This window comes from Geotrypetes seraphini, chromosome 10, assembly GCF_902459505.1.
Source record: "Geotrypetes seraphini chromosome 10, aGeoSer1.1, whole genome shotgun sequence".
Lineage (NCBI taxonomy): Eukaryota > Metazoa > Chordata > Amphibia > Gymnophiona > Dermophiidae > Geotrypetes > Geotrypetes seraphini.
The window spans coordinates 83,638,824-83,660,447 of NC_047093.1; the positions used below are offsets into that span (position 1 = coordinate 83,638,824).

General features: G+C 41.9%; 1 protein-coding gene across 1 annotated transcript; it reads left to right on the top strand.

The window, feature by feature from the left end:
• Positions 1-21,065: 21,065 nt before the first annotated feature.
• Positions 21,066-21,410, top strand: LOC117368532 (NADH dehydrogenase [ubiquinone] 1 subunit C2-like). The gene has a single exon (XM_033962271.1). It carries the CDS (start codon positions 21,066-21,068, stop codon positions 21,408-21,410), a length of 345 nt encoding a protein of 114 aa, XP_033818162.1.
• Positions 21,411-21,624: the final 214 nt, after the last annotated feature.

Genomic DNA, 21,624 nt, shown 5'->3' on the forward strand with positions numbered 1-21,624 from the left:
CTGGGCAAATTTAGGGCCCCTTTTACAAAGCTGTTGTAGTAAATCCCAGCTGGCAAGTGTGATAGAGCCATAGGAATTGAATGAATTGCATCACATTTACCATGCCAGGATTTGCTACCATGGCTTTGTAAAAGGGGCCTTTACTGTAAGATCCCCTGACTCTGCCCTCCCACTCAGCGGCCTGAAAATGGCTGCGAAGAAGTCCAGATCCGGCATGGCAGCAGTGGGTGTAACTTACAGGATTCTGAACAATTCATATTTATTTATTTATAGAGATTTATCAACTTCCTTTTTATGAAGAGATTAATGTAATTGTAATGTAATTTATTTCTTGTATACCGCTACATCCGTTAGGTTCTAAGCGGTTTTAAGAAAATATACATTTAAAATTAAAATAAGAAGTAAGAAAGGTGCTTAATAAGTTCCCTTACTGTCCCGAAGGCTCACAATCTAACTAAAGCACCTGAAGGTTGTTAAAGAAGTGAAAAATAAAGAAGAAGATTAAGGTTAAACATTTTAACTAGACAGCATTAATCTGAATAGTACTTTGGTAGTGGAAGAGAGGAGAAAAAAGGAATAGATGTAAAAGGGAGAACCGTTGGACAATAGAATTTTGGAGATAATTTAAATGAAGGAGATAGAACATAATAAAGGCTGAATTAAAAACAATAGTTAAGGTTAAAGAAAATTCATAATATGATAAGAAAATAAAGTAAAAATGTTTCAGCGTCATTGATGAATTAGGATCAAGCAAGCTGCTCCAAGGAAGTAGCATCGTACGAGGCCCACAGTGACTACTAGATTACCCTCTTTGTGGGAAAGCCGCCCAGTGTTGAAAGACTGTGTACGCTGGTGCCGTTGTTACTAGGGTAAATAGGGTACTCCTGTCCTGTATTTACTGTGCCAACCTGGGCCGACGGACAGCGGGACACCAGGGCAGAAGTCCTCCGAATCTCGGGTAGGAAGGTGATGACTAGACCAACGCTGTTGAAGTTTTGCATGCAGGATATAGGCGAGGGAGGCAAAAGCAAAGTAGCTTCCAATACACTGAATGGTAATCAGTACTCGAGTATTTTCCCTATCTGTCCTGGTTGGCTCACAATCTGGCTTTGGTACCTGGGGCAATGGAAAGTAGGGTGACTTGCCCAGGGTCACAGGAAGCAGGTGTCGATTGAACTTGCAACCTCAGAGTGTTGAGGCAGCTATTCTAACCACTAGGCCAACTCCCCCCTCCTGAATATGTCAATTGGCGCACTTGTCCATGCTTTGCATATTTGCAGGCCCCTAGCAGTTACAGGACAAATCAGTTCCACACACCTACACAGAATGGTGTGAATAACTCCCAGTTTTTCTCAGCAGTGACACACATAACTTGTATGTAATTGTAGCACTAATGTATAGAGTTGCCTCTTTAATGGGTATTAGTTAACAGGTTAAATGGTTAAACTGATTTAGAGCTCTTCCCATACATTTTAAATGTGCACATGAAACAAATCAAATCACCCAAACAAAAACTGGAAAAATGTCATAAAACATGACAATTTTTGGTTTTGCGCTTCCATAATGATTGATGCTAGGAATTCCTTCAATGGGTCACCATGCTAACTGTCTGAGTAGCTGTGATTCTAGTTGCTAGCATGGTCCTAGAGACAGGATGTAAGTGGTGAGGGACTGGCAGCAGGCCCAGCCTAGCTGCCCAAGAAACCAGCAGGCCCTCTACCAGTTTCAATCTGCTTTTCCCTTTGATCGATGGGTAAGATAATACATAGAGAGACAGAAACACTAAAGGAGCATTTATCAAGCAGTGCTAAAAGATGGCCAGGTCTTTCCAATGCACTGAGGCCTCTTTTAGCACTGCTGGTAAAAGACAGATTTTTCTATGTTCCCAATAATGGCCACATTAACACATGAGTCCTTACTGGCACCCATTTTGTAGATGGTAAGGGCTCACATGCTAATCCTGTGGTAATGAGCATGCGGCAATGCCTGTGCACAAACTGATTAGCATAGCTGCGCCCACTCTCCGCCCCCAAACAGGCCAGTCCAGAAATTATTGCAGGATCTCTGAGCAGGCCCCACGGTAGTGCATTTTAACAAGTGGTAAGCACACAGCAGTGCTTACTGCAGCTTAGTAAAAGAACCCCTAAGATGGGTGGGTGATAGAGAGAGAGAGAGACAGAGAGAGAAGTTGCTCTACCTCCCTGGGTCATTATTTTAGTCATAATGCCCACCCGGCATGAAAACAGGTTATTGGAAAGGGTGGAAGACGCCAAGTAAAAATACCTGCAGAGTTTGCAGCTAAGCAGCTAGCCTACAAATTGTGGCTCCCTCTCCCTCCACCAAATTATTCACTATATTGAAAGATTAAAAGCCAAAGAAGCAAGTGAGAGACATGCAGCAGATACCACAATAACGGTGACCATCCCAGACTGTAAAATTTGCACAAATATTCAGGTGCAGATGAAGGTATGGCCAAATGTAAGCAGCTGCCTAGAGTGCCACATAGCCAGGCCATTCACTTCAGAGCCATGCGCCAGGGCCACTTCAAAGGAATGTCACTGTGTCACTTTTGCCAGATCTCTGTCTTTAAGATCACAGAAGCATCGCCATCACTACATTCTTTGGAGTCTGCTGTCTGGCTGTGCCTATGGACATCACAATCTTACAGAAAATCCAGCCCTGCCATGATCAAATATGTACTGGAGCAATAGTCTGAAATAGATTATGCCACAATAGACAAGAACCAGAGTATTCGTTTTAGAATACCTTTCCTTGAAATGTGCCATAAACAAAACACCATGGAAATGAAATTGTGTTGCATGAAAGGAGCTAGTGGGTGACCTGGGAGCTTGAGTATAGTGATCTCATTATCAGATACTGGAATTTGCAGTGTTAGGAAGGAGTTGTGCAAACAAAGGCCAGATTGAACAAATTATATTTTTGGCATTCTGACGAGCAGGGGCAGGCAGCTCTTGGATTCAGGTAAGCAGAAAGCCCTGTATATTCTTTCAGATGTGAGCCAAACTGATATCTGCTGAGTGTTTTCATTACTTTAATATGCAATTAAACTGTTGGCCTCTGATTTCTATCCCTAAAATGGGATTTTACTGCTCGTCCTGCTGTCACTCACTGTGGTCAATGTTATTTATATTATCTAAATAAATATATAAAGAGATGCACATACAGACCTTGATTTTAGTTTTCATATTCAAAGCACATGCATGCATATTCTTTGAGAACTGCCACTAGTGGAAAATGGCAACAGATTTTCATATCTGTCTGTATGCAAAATATACTTATGGGATGATTTTTTGCGATTATGATTTAGAAGCAGTCACATCAATTAATATAGTGCTAAGTGGGGAAGTTTTCAATATGGGCTACCATTAAGAAGGGTTATTTTACTGTTAACCCAGTCTCTTTGCATAAAACGTGACTTGCATAAGGTAGTAATAACACATTTTAACGGTAGTCCACATTGATAGCTACATTCCAATGCATCTAAAAACTGGAAAAATTGGGACCGGCTGAGTTATAATTTTTGGTGGAATTCTTTTTGCCACATGTTTAAAATGGAGCATATAATAGCCATTCAGCAGGGGCATTTTAAGAAGTTTAAGGATGTTTGGGAACCATTAACAAAATATTGTAAAGAATGAATATTACTTTTTTCCCTTTGAACATACACGTTCAAGTTGGAGATGGGTGGGAATACTTTATGTTTCTTATGATTAAAGATAATTATTGGGCATGAGGGGGGAGGGATATTTGATATGAATTAGACTTTGGTAGAATATTAAGTGATGTTAAAGTGTAAAATGATTTGATCTTATATTGCACTTATTGAAAGTTAAAAAAAATGAATAAATAATTTTTTTTAAAAAATTGATAGCTACATTCCAATGCATCTAAAACCCATCAATTTCAGCAGGGAAGTGTATGCATATTTTTTCTTTCTTAAAATGGACCCTTATAAACACAACTATCGATGGTGAGTATACTTGTATATTTATGCAGCTCTGGAATCTAGGTTCCGGACCATACTGAGGTATAGGTGTGCAATGTGTGGCTCACCTAGTGGAACTATCCCCCACCAGCCTGCCAGCTTTGCTCCTGCCAGTGAGAGGTGATGGTGGGCTGGCAGCAAATTGATACACCTCTCCATAATTGTGCTCTGTTTGCCTAGTCCTTGGTCTAGGTTGCAAGAATCAGAGATGTCACACCAATCTGAGGGACTTGTTTCAAACCAGTATTACACAAAATAATATATTTTTTTCAATTACCATGGCAATGCATTTCAAATTTGTGTACAAAGTCACTTGGGAGTAACAAATGATAGCAGCCAGGTATATCTTTACCCTCTTCTGACCCTTGGCCCTGAAGTAAATAAAATACCCTTTCTTAATCCAACATGTACAGTATACGGTATCTTGAAGAACCATTTGTCTTTTGGTATTCTCTATTGCAGGGGTGTCAAAGTCCCTCCTCGAGGGCCGCAATCCAGTCAGGTTTTCAGGATTTTCCCAATGAATATGCATGAGATCTATCTGCATGCACTGCTTTCATTGTAAGCTAATAGAACTCATGCATATTCATTGGGGAAATCCTGAAAACCCGACTGGATTGCGGCCCTCGAGGAGGGACTTTGACACCCCTGCTCTATTGGATTATAGCACCGTTATAAACATGGTTAACTTATGCCCTAGCACAGTGTTTCTCAACTTCTTCAAGCCAAGTACTCCCTAAGCCTAACAAATACCAACTGAATACACCCACCCAAGCTCTGCCTCAGACCCACCCAAGCTCCGCTCAAGACCCGCACAAGATCTGCCTCTGACTCCACCCCATAATAATAGTACTAATTGTAATGCAATTTCTTCCATCCAGTTTTCATATACACACAATATAATCTTATTAATACATTTGGTAACTACAAAATAAAAAACAAAACACAAAGTACACTGTACGCAGAGAAAATGTTTTTTATCATTTATATTTTGTTTGTTTTTTTCAAAGAGGTCAGGGCAGATGACTTTAAAATATGCAATGTCACCTCAGTAACAATTATAGAAAAATAGACAAATATAGTGCAAAATATAGACAGCAGATATAAATTCTCAAAACTGACACATTTTGATCACTAAATTGAAAATAAAATCATTTCCTACCTTTTTTGTCTGGTGATCTCATGAGTCTCTGGTTGCACTTCCTTCTGACTGTGCATCCAATATTTCTTTCTTTCTGCCTCCTGCATGCTTCCTCTCCTCAAGACCTCATTCCATTTCCCAACCAACATCTCTTTCCCTCCATTAGTCCATCTTTTCTTTCTCTCCTGCACCCCTATTGGCAACAAGTCTCCCTCTCTCGCTCTCTGTCCATCTGTCTTGAGAGATCCAGGCATCTCTCCTACCCCCTGTACTGCCACATCCAACATTTCTCCCTCTCTAATCCTCCAAATCATGTGCAGCATTTTTCACCACTGTCCACCATGCCCATTTCTCCTTCTATCACCCCTCTCCAACATCATGCCACATCTCTCCCTCCATCACTATGTCCAACATTCATTCCCCTTGCATCTCCTTCAATTTGTTCCTCTGGTTCCTCTCCACCACCATATCCAACATTTCTCCCTCTCATCCTTCTATTCCCCATGCATCTATACCTCACTCCTCTCTCTCTCTCCCTCTCCATGCCCAATTTTCCTTTCTTCCTTTTCTGATGCATACCATCTCTCACTCACACTTATGCCCAATAATTATCCTTTCCTCTCTCCATTCTGTGTCCCATTTTCATGCCTCCCTCTCTTTCTGTGTCATGTTTGTGCCTCCCCTCACTGCCTTCCAGTCTTTGTCCCCAAATTAAGTTGCACCACCAGGGATCCCTGCCTACATACCTCCTCCCTCCCCCGAAGCTGACCCATCCACAGAAGCTGCAGGTGCTGCTGGGGATACCTATCTGCCCCCTCCCCCTCAGCCAACCCATCCACAGAAGCCACTGGGGATCCCTCTCTACCTGTCTGAATGCCCGCCACACCATCCCCACCCCCAAAACCATCCCTGTTACTTTGTTGGAGCCAGACTTGCTCCATCCTCTCCCAGCAGCAACTCCATGCAGGGAAGGCGTGTGAAGCCATTCACACACCGCACGTGGCTGACCCACAATCCTTCCCTCTAACGTCAATTCTGACGTTGGAGAGAAGGTTGCGGGTCAGCTACTCAGCTTGTGTTGCTGCCTACTTCCCTGCAAGGAGTGCTGCTGGGGGAAGAAGAAGCCAGTCGGGCTTCAACAAAGTAACAGGGATGGCTTCGGGGGGGGGAGGGGGGCATTTCAAACAGGCAGGGAGGGGTCCCCAGCAGCAGTGGACAGTCTACATACCCCCAACAAGTGGCCCATGTACCCATGTACTGTGTGTTGAGAAACACTGCCCTAGCACACATACTATAGAACCAGTACTAAAATACACACAAGAATAGGTAGAAATGAATCAGGTCAGAACAGTCAGAGACATGGCATAAACACTCCTTGATCCAAGCAAACTATTGCATCCTGGACTATAACAGGATTATTTTATGTAGTCTTCCAGCGCTAAGTACATTATATTAGAGATGGTGGTTTATGACAGTTCACTTCTGCAAACAAGCTGTAAGCAATACCTTTTCATTAAAACAACTATATTTTGTGATTTACTTTTGAGAGTTGTGCTCCCTTCATCAGGTCTGTGAATCATAACAAAAAGTATAACTCTTGAAAACAAGAGTCAACTTCTTTGCTGAGCTTTGATTTTATTCCTTTCTATTCATGTGCACTGAAAAGACATTTTTAGGATGAAGAAGGAATAAAACAAGAAGCAATTGCCCTACTAAAATATCTGACACATATGCAACCCAGGTAATGTGTTTTAAAAGGCATATAGCTACTATTGCTATAGTAATGAATTTATATCTATATCACTATAAGAATGCTGCCATCTACTGGCTAATTATTCAAGTGTGTTTTACATATTCAGGGTTCTTTTCACAAAACCATGCTAGCGATTCCCATATGGGAAATGCAATAAACGAAGACCATCCAATTGCTAAGGACTCCATTGCATTTGCATTGTGAGCATTGCTAACAGTTTTGTAGAAAGAGGTCCTCAGTCTTTATAGTTTTCCCGAGATATCGATCTTATTAGATCAGTGTTTCCTAAGTCAGTTCTGCATGAATTTGATTTGCATACACTGCATCAATAATCAGCAAATCTCTTTCATGCATATTCATTGTGGATATCCTGAAAGCCTGACTTGCAAGGGTGTACTCCAGGACCGACTTGGGAAACACTGCATTAGATCACAGAGGCTTTTCAATTGTTCTTACAAAGTGAACTTAAGCTATAGGTGACATGTAAGAGTTCAGGATTCTTGTAAACTTTAATCCACCATTAAAAAAATAAATAAATAAATATCACATTTCATCAATTTGCTGAGTACAATCACATAAAATTCTCAACACTCTCGACATGGCTGTGTTTCGGCTGGTTCGCCTTCATCAGGAGAAGGGATGATCTTTACAAACAAATACCGTATTTTCGCGGATATAACGCGCACCTGTGTAAAACGCGCACAGGGGTATAGCGCGCAGAAATCACGATGATATGTACCAAAACTTTTCTATACCGCGCTCAGGCATATAACGCGCATGATGCCCGACGCTCCTTTCGCCCGCCCTGACTTTCCGTGCGCTGTCCCGACTCTCCGTTCACCCCCCTGACTTCCGTGCACTGCCCTGACTTTCCGTGCGCTGTCCCGACTCTCCGTTCACCCCCCCTGACTTTCCGTGCACTGTCCCCCCTTGAAGTCCTGTCCCCCTTGAAGGTCTGTCCCCATTCTGAAAGCCTGATGCCCCCCCCCCCCGACGTCCGATACATCCCCCCCCCGGCAGGACCACTCGCACCCTCACCCCGAAGGACCGCCGACTCCCCAACAATATCGGGCCAGGAGGGAGCCCAAACCCTCCTGGCCACGGCGACCCCCTAACCCCACCCCGCACTACATTACGGGCAGGAGGGATCCCAGGCCCTCCTGCCCTCGACGCAACCCCCCTCCCCCCAACGACCGCCCCCCCCCAAGAACCTCCGCCCGTCCCCCAGCCGACCCGCGACCCCCCTGGCCGACCCCCACGACCCCCCCCACCCCCCTTCCGCGTACCTTTGGAAGTTGGCCGGACAGACGGGAGCCAAACCCGCCTGTCCGGCAGGCAGCCAACGAAGAAATGAGGCCGGATTGGCCCATCCGTCCTAAAGCTCCGCCTACTGGTGGGGCCTAAGGCGCGTGGGCCAATCAGAATAGGCCCTGGAGCCTTAGGTCCCACCTGGGGGCGCGGCCTGAGGCACATGGGCCAAACCCGACCATGTGTCTCAGGCCGCGCCCCCAGGTGGGACCTAAGGCTCCAGGGCCTATTCTGATTGGCCCACGCGCCTTAGGCCCCACCAGTAGGCGGAGCTTTAGGACGGATGGGCCGATCCGGCCTCATTTCTTCGTTGGCTGCCTGCCGGACAGGCGGGTTTGGCTCCCGTCTGTCCGGCCAACTTCCAAAGGTACGGGGAAGGGGGGTGGGGGGGTCGTGGGGGTCGGCCAGGGGGGTCGCGGGTCGGCTGGGGGGGCGGTCGGAGGTTCTTGGGGGCGGGCGGTCGTTGGAGGGAGGGGGGTTTGCGTCGAGGGCAGGAGGGCCTGGGATCCCTCCTGCCCGTAATGTAGTGCGGGGTGGGGTTAGGGGGTCGCCGTGGCCAGGAGGGTTTGGGCTCCCTCCTGGCCCGATATTGTCGGGAAGTCGGCGGTCCTTCGGGGTGGGGGTGCGAGTGGTCCTGCCGGGGGGGGGGGGGATGTATCGGACGTCGGGGAGTCGGCCGGGCAAGAGGGCTTGGGCTCCCTCTTGCTCCGATCGTGGATGCGGGTGCGGGTGGGAGCGCGTGCGAGCGGTCGTTCGGGGTGGGGGTGCGAGCGGTCCTGCTGGGGGGGTGAATCGGGCGTCGGGCGGGGTGGGAACTATGTTTAAAAACTTTTCTATACCGCGCTCAGGCATATAACGCGCGAGGGGTATGCGCGGTACGTAAAATCACGTATAACGCGCGCGTTATATCCGCGAAAATACGGTAGTCATTAAACCTGCTGATAAGGGCAGAAGGATTGAAACCATTATATAAGTGAGATTGAAAGACAGATACTTGACACCACTTACTGTATCCCCCTGGAGGAAACTCCTAATGACAAATTGGGAAAAGACATTGTAGAACTAATTACAATTGCTGCAAATGCAGGTTACATCACTGGCAAAGAAAGAGAATTTTTGGTTACCAAACACCTGTCAATTCCTACTATTTATATTTTCACAAAGATACACAAGAGCATGGAAAATCCACCAGGGAGCCCTATCATTTTGGCAAATGGATCCCTCCTGGAACCAGTTTCAGTTTTTGTACATTCTGTGTTATGACCATACATGCCAAAGATTGTATCGTATATACGCGGTTCTGCACAAATGATTAACTTTTCAGAAGAATTTGACAATGACCTGACTAATGTTCTTATGGTCACACTTAATATTGAAGCATTGTATACCAACATTCCTCAGATGGAGGTCCTTGCCATCATTGAAAAACCACAGAAAGGAAAATACCTAACCATTTTATAATCATGTTGGCCACCATTGCCCTAAAAAAAAAAAAAAAATGTTTTGCTTTTCAGGGTAAATTCTATCAACAAATAAAGGGGACTACCATGGGGGCCACCATGGCTCCAGATATAGCTAATCTTGCCATGACAGAATTTGAAGACAACTTTTTGCAAAAATATCCTTTCATGTGCAACGTCAAGTTCTAGAAACGCTAAATAGATGACATATTCTTACTTTGAGAAGGTAGCATTCCACAATTACATTGTTTCTTGGGCTGGCTAAACACACATGACATAAACTTACAATTCAAAATGCAGTATAATACAGAACTAATTACTTTCTTGGACATTCTCACACATAAAACAACATACAGTTCAAAACCACAATCTATTGGGCCTATTCTCTTTAATATCTTTCTCGCACCCCTCATACTTTTGTTACAGGCTCTTGCTTTCATCCTATTCATTTATGCTGACAACATACAGTTATTGCATCCTTTCAATTCTAAAAATCCCAATGACTATTCTCTGATATCTACAAAATTGGAGAGTTTTTGACTGGCTAACCATGAACAAACTAAAAATCAATTATTGCAAAACTTCTACCATGATCTTTTTTCAAATTAAGCGTGTGCTGAGCCTGCCAAGTCATACCTTTAGTTTGAAGGGTAATCCTTTACCATATTCAACATCAATTAAAATCCTAGGTGTTACCTTGGATTCCACCTTGTCATTTCATTTGCACATCTCCAATGTAGTTTCATCTTCTTTTCTAAAGCTTCATCAGCTTTGTCAGGTCACTATTAAAGCATCTAAAGCAGGGGTGTCCAACCTTTTGGCTTCTCTGGGCCGCATTAGACGAAAAAAATTTTCTCGGGCCGCAAAAACACTAATACTAGCTGATGAGCAAAAAAAAGGACGAGCAGGTCCCAAATTTGCAGTCACTAATATAGAAGATGTACATATCTAATAATAAACCTTCATTAAAGGGACACTGTGGAGAGGAACCCAAAAAAACAGTAATACTTACCCTGACTGAGGGATCCTCCACTTGCACCGCTGACAGTGGGAGCAGCCACAGGCTTCCGCATCCCCACTCTGATGGACAAGGGTGCACGCTCCTGGTTCTCTCATTCACTTCTATTACAGCTACGGTAAGCCTCTTCAGAGGTGAGCCTCATCAGAGTGGGGATGCTGAATCAGCTGTCAGCAGCACACGTGGAGAATCGTTCAGTCAGGATAAATATTGCTGCTTTTTTGGGCCTCTCACTTTGAGCTTAGGCTCCATCAAAATGAACATCTCCCCTGATGTAGCTAGTAGGGATCCCCAAGCCTCACCAACTGACGGCCACCTCCTCCCCCTCCAACTTCCCAAGTTCTGCAGCTGGCAGCAATATTGCAGAGCTGCTTCCTTGCCTTCTCCCTGCCCCCCTTGGCTTTCATGCATGCATGAAAGCTGTGGCAGCTTGAGGATATTGCCATTGGCTGCAAAGCTTGGAGATTATGAGTTGCCAGACTGGAGGAAGATGCTTTTAGTTGGCAGGGCTTGGGAATCCCCACTAGCTCAAGTATTTATAAATTGCACTCAGGCAGGGAGAAACTTTGGTGCCCATCTACTAATTTTGGGCTCCAGTCCCTCCCCCAAATCAGCTGTATATGACTACGCCACTGAATACAAAAATAATTGTGATGCACATATCCCAAAGCTTACATATTCCAGTTAATAAATTCAAAATAAAACAATTTTTTTCTATCTTGTTGTCTGGATGTTTTGTTTTTCCATCATCTTGGTCCCAGTTTCTCTTTCTGCTTTTTGTCTGTCATCAACTAATTCTCTTTCCAGTGTCTGTTGTCCATTTTTTTCTCCTCTTCTCTCGTTCCATTTCCTTCTTATGCCTGTCTCCAACATATTGATTATTCCCTTTCAGCTTTCTTAAGTTTTTCTTTTTGCCTCTGTCCACTCAAATCTTGCCTTCTTTCTCACTCTTCTTTTTAAATGTTCAGCTACCTCTCAATTCTCCATCTTCTCTCAGTCCCTAGCTCTCCCATTCCCCATCTCACTCCTTTCCCAGCTTCCTATTTCCTGCTATCTACTCCCCATTACCACATTTCTACCACTGTACTCACTGCTCTCTCACTCATCTTGCCATCTCCCTTTTGACCTCATCCACATGGCTCATCACTTTCAAAATCCCCTCCCTCTCTCCTCTGGTCAGGCTATAACTCCCTGTCCCTTTCTTTCCATCTCCTAGCATCTTCTTATCCCAGCTCTCTTCCCTCCTGCCCTCCCATGAGTCCATCTCTGCTCATCTATCCCCTTGATCCAACATTTTGCTCCCTCTGTTTTCTGTTTTTCTTCTTCCCTCCTCCTTTGATGCTGAACAATGAAATGGAGGGGGGGAAAGAGAGATCCTGCATCTCTCTGCCTTCCATCCACAGGCCTAACATTTCTCCCTCCCTCCCTCCCTTCCAACCGCTGATCCAACTTCTCCCCCTTTCTCATCCCAACTGCCCCCCATTCCATCTCTCCCCCTGCCTGCCTGCCTCCCTTCCCCAGGTCCACCATTTCTCCCTTTCTCTTCCCAACAGTTCTCCCTTCAAGAATCTCTTTCCCTCTTCCTCCACACCACCCCAGGTCCAACTTCTCTCCCTTCAGACCATTGCCCACCATTTCTCTTTGTCCTCTGTTTCTAGCCCTATAAGCTCTCCCCCATGCCTAATCTAGCACTTTTTTAATACTCTCCCCCTCTGTACTTAAAAAAAAAATAGTTCAAGAGGCTTCCTCAGCCCAGTTTGTTCTTCCCCCTTCTCTCCGCACCCATGCATCTCTGCCTCACTCCTCTCCCACCATCATGTCCAATAATTCTCTCTCTCTCTCTCTCTCTCTGGGTGGGTAAGTGGGGTATTCCAGATTGTGGCAGGGGGAGGGAGGTCACACGAGCGGAGGGATGCCGGATTGATGGTGTATTTTTCATTTATGTTCTCTTTAATATATACGATTGTAGTTCTACCCTTTCTTTCCCCATGTGTCTGTTAGTTAGTTTGTTTGACTTTATGATAATGTATTAAATTTATGTATACGTTTATAATTAATCTGTTGTACCTATTTTTTATCTGTAAATCGCTTAGCAATTTAAATTAAGCGATTCAACAAGTTAAAAATAAACTTGAAACTTGATGTCAGATCGCGGCGAAGTATGGAGCAGCGCAGGTGGCCTCGGGGGTGGGGGTAAAGTAGAGCAGCGCCGGTGGCAGCACCGGTGGCCTTGGGGGGGGAGGTGAGGGGAGGTGAGGTGGAATGAATCAAGTGAGTTTCCCTTACTTCCTATGGGGAACTCACTTTGATATACGAGCAATTTGGTTTACGAGCATGCTTCTGGAACAAATTATGCTCGTAATCCAAGGTTCCACTCTATTATGTTTTTGGCGGTATATAAGAATAAAATTATTATTATTATATAAGTTAATTTTGGTTTTCAACATTTTCCTATTAGATGGTGACATGGCGATACAGACAAAATTCTTACCTGTGCAGAACAACAATAGATATACAGGCTAAATACTACCCAACCTAAAGGTCTGAACTCAAATGTTGATTTTAGCATACTTTTATGACTTTATCTCATTTGCTCTTCTTTTTTTCTGGCCCTTTACACCAGTGCTAAAGGCTCAAAGCTTGGATATTGATTTACATTCCTACACAAAAATTAGATCTCTTTGAAGGTAATGCAATATTTCTTGTCTATTTTATTATTTTATCAATCTTCTATTTTTTAGTGTTTGTCCTTTTTTTGATACCACATATTCTTCTATTTTTTTATGAGTACCCATCCTCAATTTTATGTTGTTCTTTTGGTTTAAGATAGTTTTCTTGGGATTCTGCCCATTTTTTGTACCATTTAACCTTTGTATTTTTGCGAAATGTAATCACGTATACTATTTAGCGATACATGCCATTGGGTGGCCCCTGTGGTTTTTACTTGGACAAGTTCTATATATTGTGCATCAGTTTTTATTTGGTATAATTTACATCGAACACTTGAACACTATTCACATCTGGTATGTTTTAATAAACAGTTTCACTGTTCTGTTTCTATTTAAAAATACCTTTCAGATTACATTCTTTTAAGGTTATCCAATATAATTTTCTGCACTCCATACATCTCTACTGTTTTTATATTTAACTCACAATGATTTCAGAACAATATATCTTGGCACCAAAAATCCTGTAAATCATTGGGATAAACAGACATGGTATATATTTTGAGCAACAGATACGACTGTGGATTTTTCCCATGGCTGATACTTGGGTAAGCTTTAATCTACTTTTTTCAGTGACACTTGTTTTGGCACTATTAACTTTTGGACACCTCTGCTACTATATGCTCAGTTTTACTGATCTCGTACAGCCATGTCCCAGACGTGAGGATGTACTTATCAGAAAAGCTAAACTGTCAGCATGCTAACACACACAAAGAAAGTCCTTATAATTTCTGAATTATGCTTTATTGAATAAATATAGTAGTTGCGCTCACAATTAGCAGGTTTTCTCAGAGGATGGCCGCCAGGAGAGAAATACAGAGTTATTCTTGCATGAGGTCAGATGCTTATGTGTGTGTGTATGTACAGTACTGGTGTGTGTGTGCTGCTGATGTGGTAAATAGATTGCCCTTAATCAAAGAGGGGATCAGCCATGTTAGCTGATGCAGACAGAGCTGCCTTGAACAAAGAAGTATGACCCTGAACAAAAGAGCAGAGAGGAACACCCAAGGCATAAGGGAGGGGTGCAAGAGAGAGCCCAATAGGAACAGAGCTTAGCACCAGGTAGCAGAAGAAAAGTCACACCATGCTGACCTTGTCAGGGCAAAGGTATAAAATGACCAGGAAGTGAGACATAAGACTCAAGTTTAGGCATAAGAAGAAAGGGAGGTGGTCTTAGAAGAAAGATCACTGGTAGAGAAGCTGTTTATTAAAGGCAAGCAGGAATGGCTGCAGCTTGAGAGAGACAACGTTGCCCACAATACCTAGCTCACATATCCTGGCAAGAAGTAGCTACAGCAATAAAGTTCTGTGAAATTACTGAATTACATTAAACTTATCTTGGAGCCCTGTCACAACCAGGGTAAGGCTGCCGGGGGCATAACACTCAGTTATCATGATTCATGGTTTTACCATTGTTATACATCTTGGCTACCTGTAAGCTCAGTCATCACATTATTTTAAATCTCTCATTGATCCTTGTTATGCACATTTTTGGGGGTGATGAATTTGTTTTATGACTATGCCTTCTGCTTGTAATATACTTTTTAAATTATTGAGGCAACATGTGCTGACATTTTTAACAAAAGGATGGGGCAGTGTACATTTCCCACAACTTTGTTTCTTTAATAATATATGCCTACCTAGCATCTGGTTTGACAATATTTGGTTTTTAGCACTTATTTATATTGGGCCCTTTCATTAGTTATTTTTTCCTGTAACCATAGTTCATCCTATGTGTTAGTTATATTTTTTAATCTTTTTAATTCTTCTGTTATTTCATCCTGGCATCACAGTTTGAACTCATTCAGGCATTTTAATATTTTCATGTATATTTTAATATGTCAGCATTTTTTTCAAATAATAATTTAGCACACTTTTTGATGATTAATCTATTTCAGGATTGTGCTTCTCACTATTCTAATCTAGTTCTGGCATTGTTATTTTGCCTTTCTAGCATATTCTTTCACTTACATACAATGTTTTCCTTAGTTTTCACCAGCACATCAGGTATTTTTTTTGCTGTTCTGTGTTTTGCATATTTTTAAACATGTCCTTTGTCTTTTTTAATAGTTCAGCTTTTGTCAAATCTTGTGCTTCTCCATAATACACCTCATTAAATCCCAACTCAATAATTAAGGTATGTCTGTTTTCACTTCATTACAATTTTGTCATGTCTTTGATTTTATGTTTTATATCTGCACTCTATTTCATCACACATTGATTTTACAAGTATATTTATATAATTTTTACACACTGGTTTAGTGGACGGACATTATACTTATTTTTTATTTTCTGTTCATTAATTTTTAATCAATTCATGTTTGATTTTAAAAAAGTTTGAAAAGCTTTTTATTATTTTATTGATTTATGTTTTATGTGTTGGCTTGTTTATAAAGATCATCCTTTTTCCTAATGAAGGCAAACTAGCCGAAACACGATTGTGTAGAGAGTATTGAGAATTTTATGTGACTGTATTTAGCGTATTGATGAACTGCGATTTTGTTACAGTGGATTAAAGTTTACATGAATTCTGAAATTGTACATGTCCTACTTCATTTTGGTATTTGTTGCTTGCTACGTGGTACACAGCTTCTCCTTTTTTTGTTTTCCTGGACTTTCATCCAGAGTTTGAATATATTTAAAAGATACACCCGTTTTGGCTGGTTGTCAATAAAAAAAATATTGGTGCCATTTATAGAATCATGCCTAGCAGCACCTAAGTGGACTTAAGCAGCAATAGGTGTCCTAGACATAGGTGTCGCTGCATTAGGCCAGCTTTTCACTCGCTGCCAAATTGGCGAGTGAAAAGCTGGCCTAATGGAGCGATACCTATGTCAGACACCTAATGACATCTGCCATCCACATCTATTATCCACACATAAACACACCTACTTTTTAGCATAGGTATTGTTAGGTATCGTAGGCGTGGGAGGGCACTTTCACTTAGGTGTCTCTAGGCACCCTAAGAGTTCAACACCAGCTGAAAACTGGTGTGGTCAATTACCATGCTGATTAAGCCAATTAAAAAATAAAAATTAGGCATATAGCCTGAACTTAAGCATTACTAAGTGTCTCTGGGTCCAAGTGGTCTGCAGTTTGAAAATTTTGAGTGTAGGAGAAACAGACCACTTGGACCCAGAGCTCATATAAGCCTGTCAAGCAATAAGATAAGTTATTTTATTTTATTTTTGAGTATTTGCCAAATAGAAAAAACTGGTGCAATGATAGAAACCTCATGTGACAGCTCTTAAAATAACCGGGTTGTCCTGGAGTTTTTGTTCTGAGAATACACCAGTTTCTGAGCACAATTTGGCATCTACTATAAACATTGTCTGATATTGCTCTAAGATATTTGTTGTGCCTCTTCATTTTTTTGATGTTATGTAGCTCTTTGAAGTGGGCCAGTTTGAATGTCATTCTTCCCTATTCGTGTGGTTGTCCTATAATATTACTGTACAGGTCCCTGTGATAGAGAAACCCGATCATTCAAAAATATGTGGACTGCTCCCGGCCAGCTAAATAACATATAGCCAACATATCTACCGATATTCAGTGGGAGATCACTGGTTATCTCCTGCTGAACAGTCCGATATTCAGACCATGGTAGATAGCCGACTATGTTCTGCAGTCAGTGGCAAAACCATATATTAAATACCTGTACCATATCTGACGACTGGCATTGAATTTCTGGTTTAGATTTTGCCAGCCAAGACATAGTTGGCAAAGCCAATATTCTGCAGCTGGTCAGCTAAGCTCTAGCGGCGAAAGATAGACCTGCAATTTAGGTGACTCTATCTGGTTACTGAACTGAGCAGGGCAACTGCTGTATTTGACGGTAAACAGCTGTGTCATGTGACAGCTGACCACCGGACTATCCATCAAATGAGATATTCAGCAGGAGATAGCCAGTGATCTCCTATTGAATATCATCAAATAGATGGCCATGTGCTATTTAGCCGGCCAGGAGCGATTTCTAGATGACTAAATAGCGCTAAATATTTACTCTAAATTTCTGGTTTTGCTATTGACTATGGGAGACAGCCAGCTATCTCCCACAGTTTGAATATCAGGCAGCTCATTTCTAATTGTTTATATACCCTCAAAGTATATGACATACGTAGGATTAGAACACCACCATTCATCAATGATTGGTCAAAAAAACTCCACTTGAAAAATAGTCCATGAATTTTGGTACTCTAACCTTACATATGTCATATACTTTAAGGGTATACAAGATTTAGAATGGAGGTCTTTTTCTCCCCTTTTGTGAATGAATGGGCTTCTATACCACAGGGACCTGGTTAGTAATATTATAGGGTTGTGATTTGAGTTTCTAGTTTAGATACAACTCTTTTCCTAAAAAATATTTTTGGGGAAATGAACCAATTCAAAAACAAAGATAAAAATTAAGGTAGGATAAAAGCAAAATGATATAGACTCAGGAGTAATCTATGAAAATATTTTGGTATGGAAAGGGTGATGGATATGTGTGGAACAACCTCCCAGCAGATGATGGGCTGTATCTGAACTGAAGAAAATAGAGGAAAAATACAGAGGATCTTTCAGGGAAAGGAAGGGATTGTAGAGATTAGTAATTAGTGTGGCTGGACAAACTGAATAGGTTGTATGTCTTTTGCATCTTTTTCTCTATTTATGTTTCTAACCCCCTCTTTTACTAAGGTGCGCTAATCGATTAGCGCGTGCTAAATGCTAATCCGTCCATAGACTAACATACACGTGTTAGTGTTTAGCACATGCTAAATCGATTAGCGCACCTTCGTAAAAGAGGGCCTATGTTTCAGTATAGCTCTCTATTGAATGTGTAACCAAAAAGGCAGTATACAAGTCCCTTTCCCTTTTCCCCTTTCTAACCAAAATGCTGGAGCAGAGTGGAATGGAGTAGAGAAATAATCTTGCGGCTAGGACAGCAGGACACAAAAAAAGGAAAGCTGTGATTCAAGTGCCATTGTGAGCTTGGGAAAGTCACTTAATCCTCCATTGTCTTTTGTGGTCTCCAGAAAGCTTGCAATCTATCTACTTATGAATGTACAGTAGATCATAACTCACCTTGATTTACAACTGAAAAGTTTCCACAGCATTAAACCCCCCCCCCCCCCCCCCACACACACACAAAAACAGACTAGGGTGGTAGTAACTTCTTTCTCTCTTATCTTTTTTACCTAGTTTATGAGAAAGCAAACTTGTGTTCTTTTATCATTGAACTGAAAGATTGTGTTAAGGGCATTTTTTTTTCCACTTCTGGTTCTTCTGCAAATAGATGGCACAATGAAATATTGGAAATTTGTTACACTCTGCAAACGTTTTCAACTAAGCCTTTTTTTTTTTTTGCACCACCATTATTGGATTTTGATATATCATTTGGATGGATGTATCAACTCAGTGTTCTCTGTGGATCTTTGGTTCTTCATGTCTTGCAATTTAAAATACCCATTGAGTCACTACAGTGGTGGTTGAGAACACCTTCATCTCAAGAGTGATTGTACTTTCTGACAGAAGTTTTGTCAACCAAAAGCATGCTAGAGTTTAAAAAATGCATTGGTCAGACAATAGTAGAGAGGATAAGGACTAAATGACAGTTTGCAAACAGCATGTTCCCCACATAGGGCAGAACTACAAGGGGAGTACAAATGGGTGGAATATGTGTGGGTGTCATACTTATGCATTTAACTGATGTACTAAGTTGCAATATTTACTACTTCACATTTATGCTTACCTTTTGCATGGTGCAAGTGTTAATACCTAAATGATGTCACACAAATGTTGACTTATGTTCTATTCTATAACAGAATCTGGGCACTCAGGGAATTTGCACCTCAGGAAGCAAGTCCCTTTCATCTGGAAGGGAACTCTGGAATTAGTGGGCATGGATTGAAGAGGAAAAAGAACAAATTTAGGAATATTCTAAGGAAACACTGTACTTTTTTTTACTGAGGGATCTCATTTGCTTGTCAAATTGAACACACCCACTACCCTTACAGTAAAAAAAAGTACAGTGTTTCCTTAGAATATTCCTAAATTTGTTCTTTTTCCTCTTCAATCCATGCCCACTAATTCCAGAGTTCCCTTCCAGATGAAAGGGACTTGCCTCCTCTGCACTTATGCGACAGAGGTATTTAAATGTCTCGATCATATCTCACCTCTCCTGCCTTTCTTTCACAGTATACCTATTGAGGTCTGTGTCTGTTCCTATACGCTTTATGACAGAGACTACTGACCATTTTAGAAGCCACCCTCTGGACAGACTCCACTCTGTTTATATCTATTTGAAGGTACTTTCTCCTGAATTGTACACAGTACTCTAAATTAGGCTTCAACAAAGACTTATACAGAGGCACTATTGACTCCTTTATCCTGCTATGTACCCAAGCTTCTTTCTGTCTTTTGCTGTTGCCTTTTCTACCCCTTTGGTTGCCTTAAGGTCATCAGATACAATTACCCCATGCTCCCATATTATAAGCTCTGGAGCAGGGAAGTAATTAATCTACCTCAATAATTCATTTTAAGTATAGATATGGAAGACAATTCATTAAGAACGCAATTCTGGATGCCTCCATTAAGGTGCCTTGTCCACATGGTAGGATCTTATTCTGTAACAGAACTGAGGCATCTAGGATCCATTATGGAATACTAGGATACCTTATTTCACATGTATATGTAACCGATTGCCCCCATTTATTATTTAAGCAAATTAAATAATATGTGAACTAGCTTGGAAGTGCTCAGAACCTGCAGGTAGAGAACCCGCAAACGGGGACATGCCCCAAAATGCGGACCCCCCTGGTCCATCACTGCACCTCCTCCGACACTAATAAAACTATTTAATTTATCTTATTATATTATTGTGTTGTGATTAATAAAGTGCATGGTGCTCAAAGTTCATTTCATTCTTATAATTTTAATCATTAAACGCTAAAAAAGTCCATAGCCTGGTGAAATCAATGAAGCTGACTGTGATGGTACTATTGGATTCTGACGCATTTCGCTTTCACGAGCTGCCTCAGAGAACCCACCACTTTGTATGACGACCAAGAGGACATCAGCTTGCCTCAATAAATACATACTAAAAAAGTTTCAGAATTTTGATACTACTTGCTGTTAGTTGTTTAAAAACTTCCATGACGCTTCCGGAGGGTACCTTCCGTTCTTCAAAACTGCACTTCCTGTTCCACTACGTCACTCTCTCCACAGCTTATTAAATCCCTGAATCTAATGTAGAAACGTCCACCACTCGACCTCACGATTGAGGATACCTAACATATATGTGCAGGCAGCCATAGAACTGGTGTAAGTGCATGCACCTAAATGTGGCAGGGCTGAGTGTAACTTACAGTATTATGTAGGTTACCTGCACGAGAGCCTCACTTATGTCCTGCCTTTGCTTCACCCCTGTGGACATCCTCCTTGCAAATACCCACTATCCCCCAATTTTATATATGGTGCCTATCATTATGTGCGTACATCGGTGTGCATAGCCGATGTATGCACACAACTTACTTGGTTGATAATTGCAATTTAAACACCTCATAATTGATGTTTATTGAAACTAATTAAAAGTTATATGCATAGGGATTGGTTTGTGTGGCGGACCGGCACATTGGCATTTTCCGTCCGCTCGCCCTTCAAAGCCTTGACATGCTTTGGTCAGGGTCGTGGCCGCCTCGCTCCTCATGGATTCCAGACGAGGCCCGGTACTTACCGCCGCTCAACATTGTGAACCAGAACTCGGTGTGGGTCACGTCAATGCTGGACAACCTGGTGAACCACCAGCCGCCTCTCCGCACCGGGGTACATCACCAGATTCTGTTTGTTACTGTTGGCATTTTCCTTGGGTATTATATGACAAAACATGAGAATTATCACAATGCCAAACTGGACAGAGATTTGACGGAATACATGCAGTTACATCCTGATGATTTCAAGAAAAAGGAAAAGAAGACATTTGCAGAATATCTGAAGAAGTTTTATCCAATTCGCTGATTCTGGAGCCACTTAAATTCATCTGCACTCTGGGTTTGAATATGAAGTCAATTTGCTTAAACTGGACTCTTGGCAGTTTTTAGTTTCACTGTTTAAATATCTCTGTACAAAATAGTTCTTGACATTAAAAGCATGAATATTAAAGATTAACAAAAAAGGTATGTGCATAACTCACAGCAATTTTGTAAAAAGTATGCGCCAGTTGCAATGCATG

Excerpts from the sequence above, each read along its gene's own strand:
- LOC117368532 (XM_033962271.1), top strand. The coding sequence starts at position 21,066 with ATGCTTTGGTCAGGGTCGTGGCCGCCTCGCTCCTCATGGATTCCAGAC.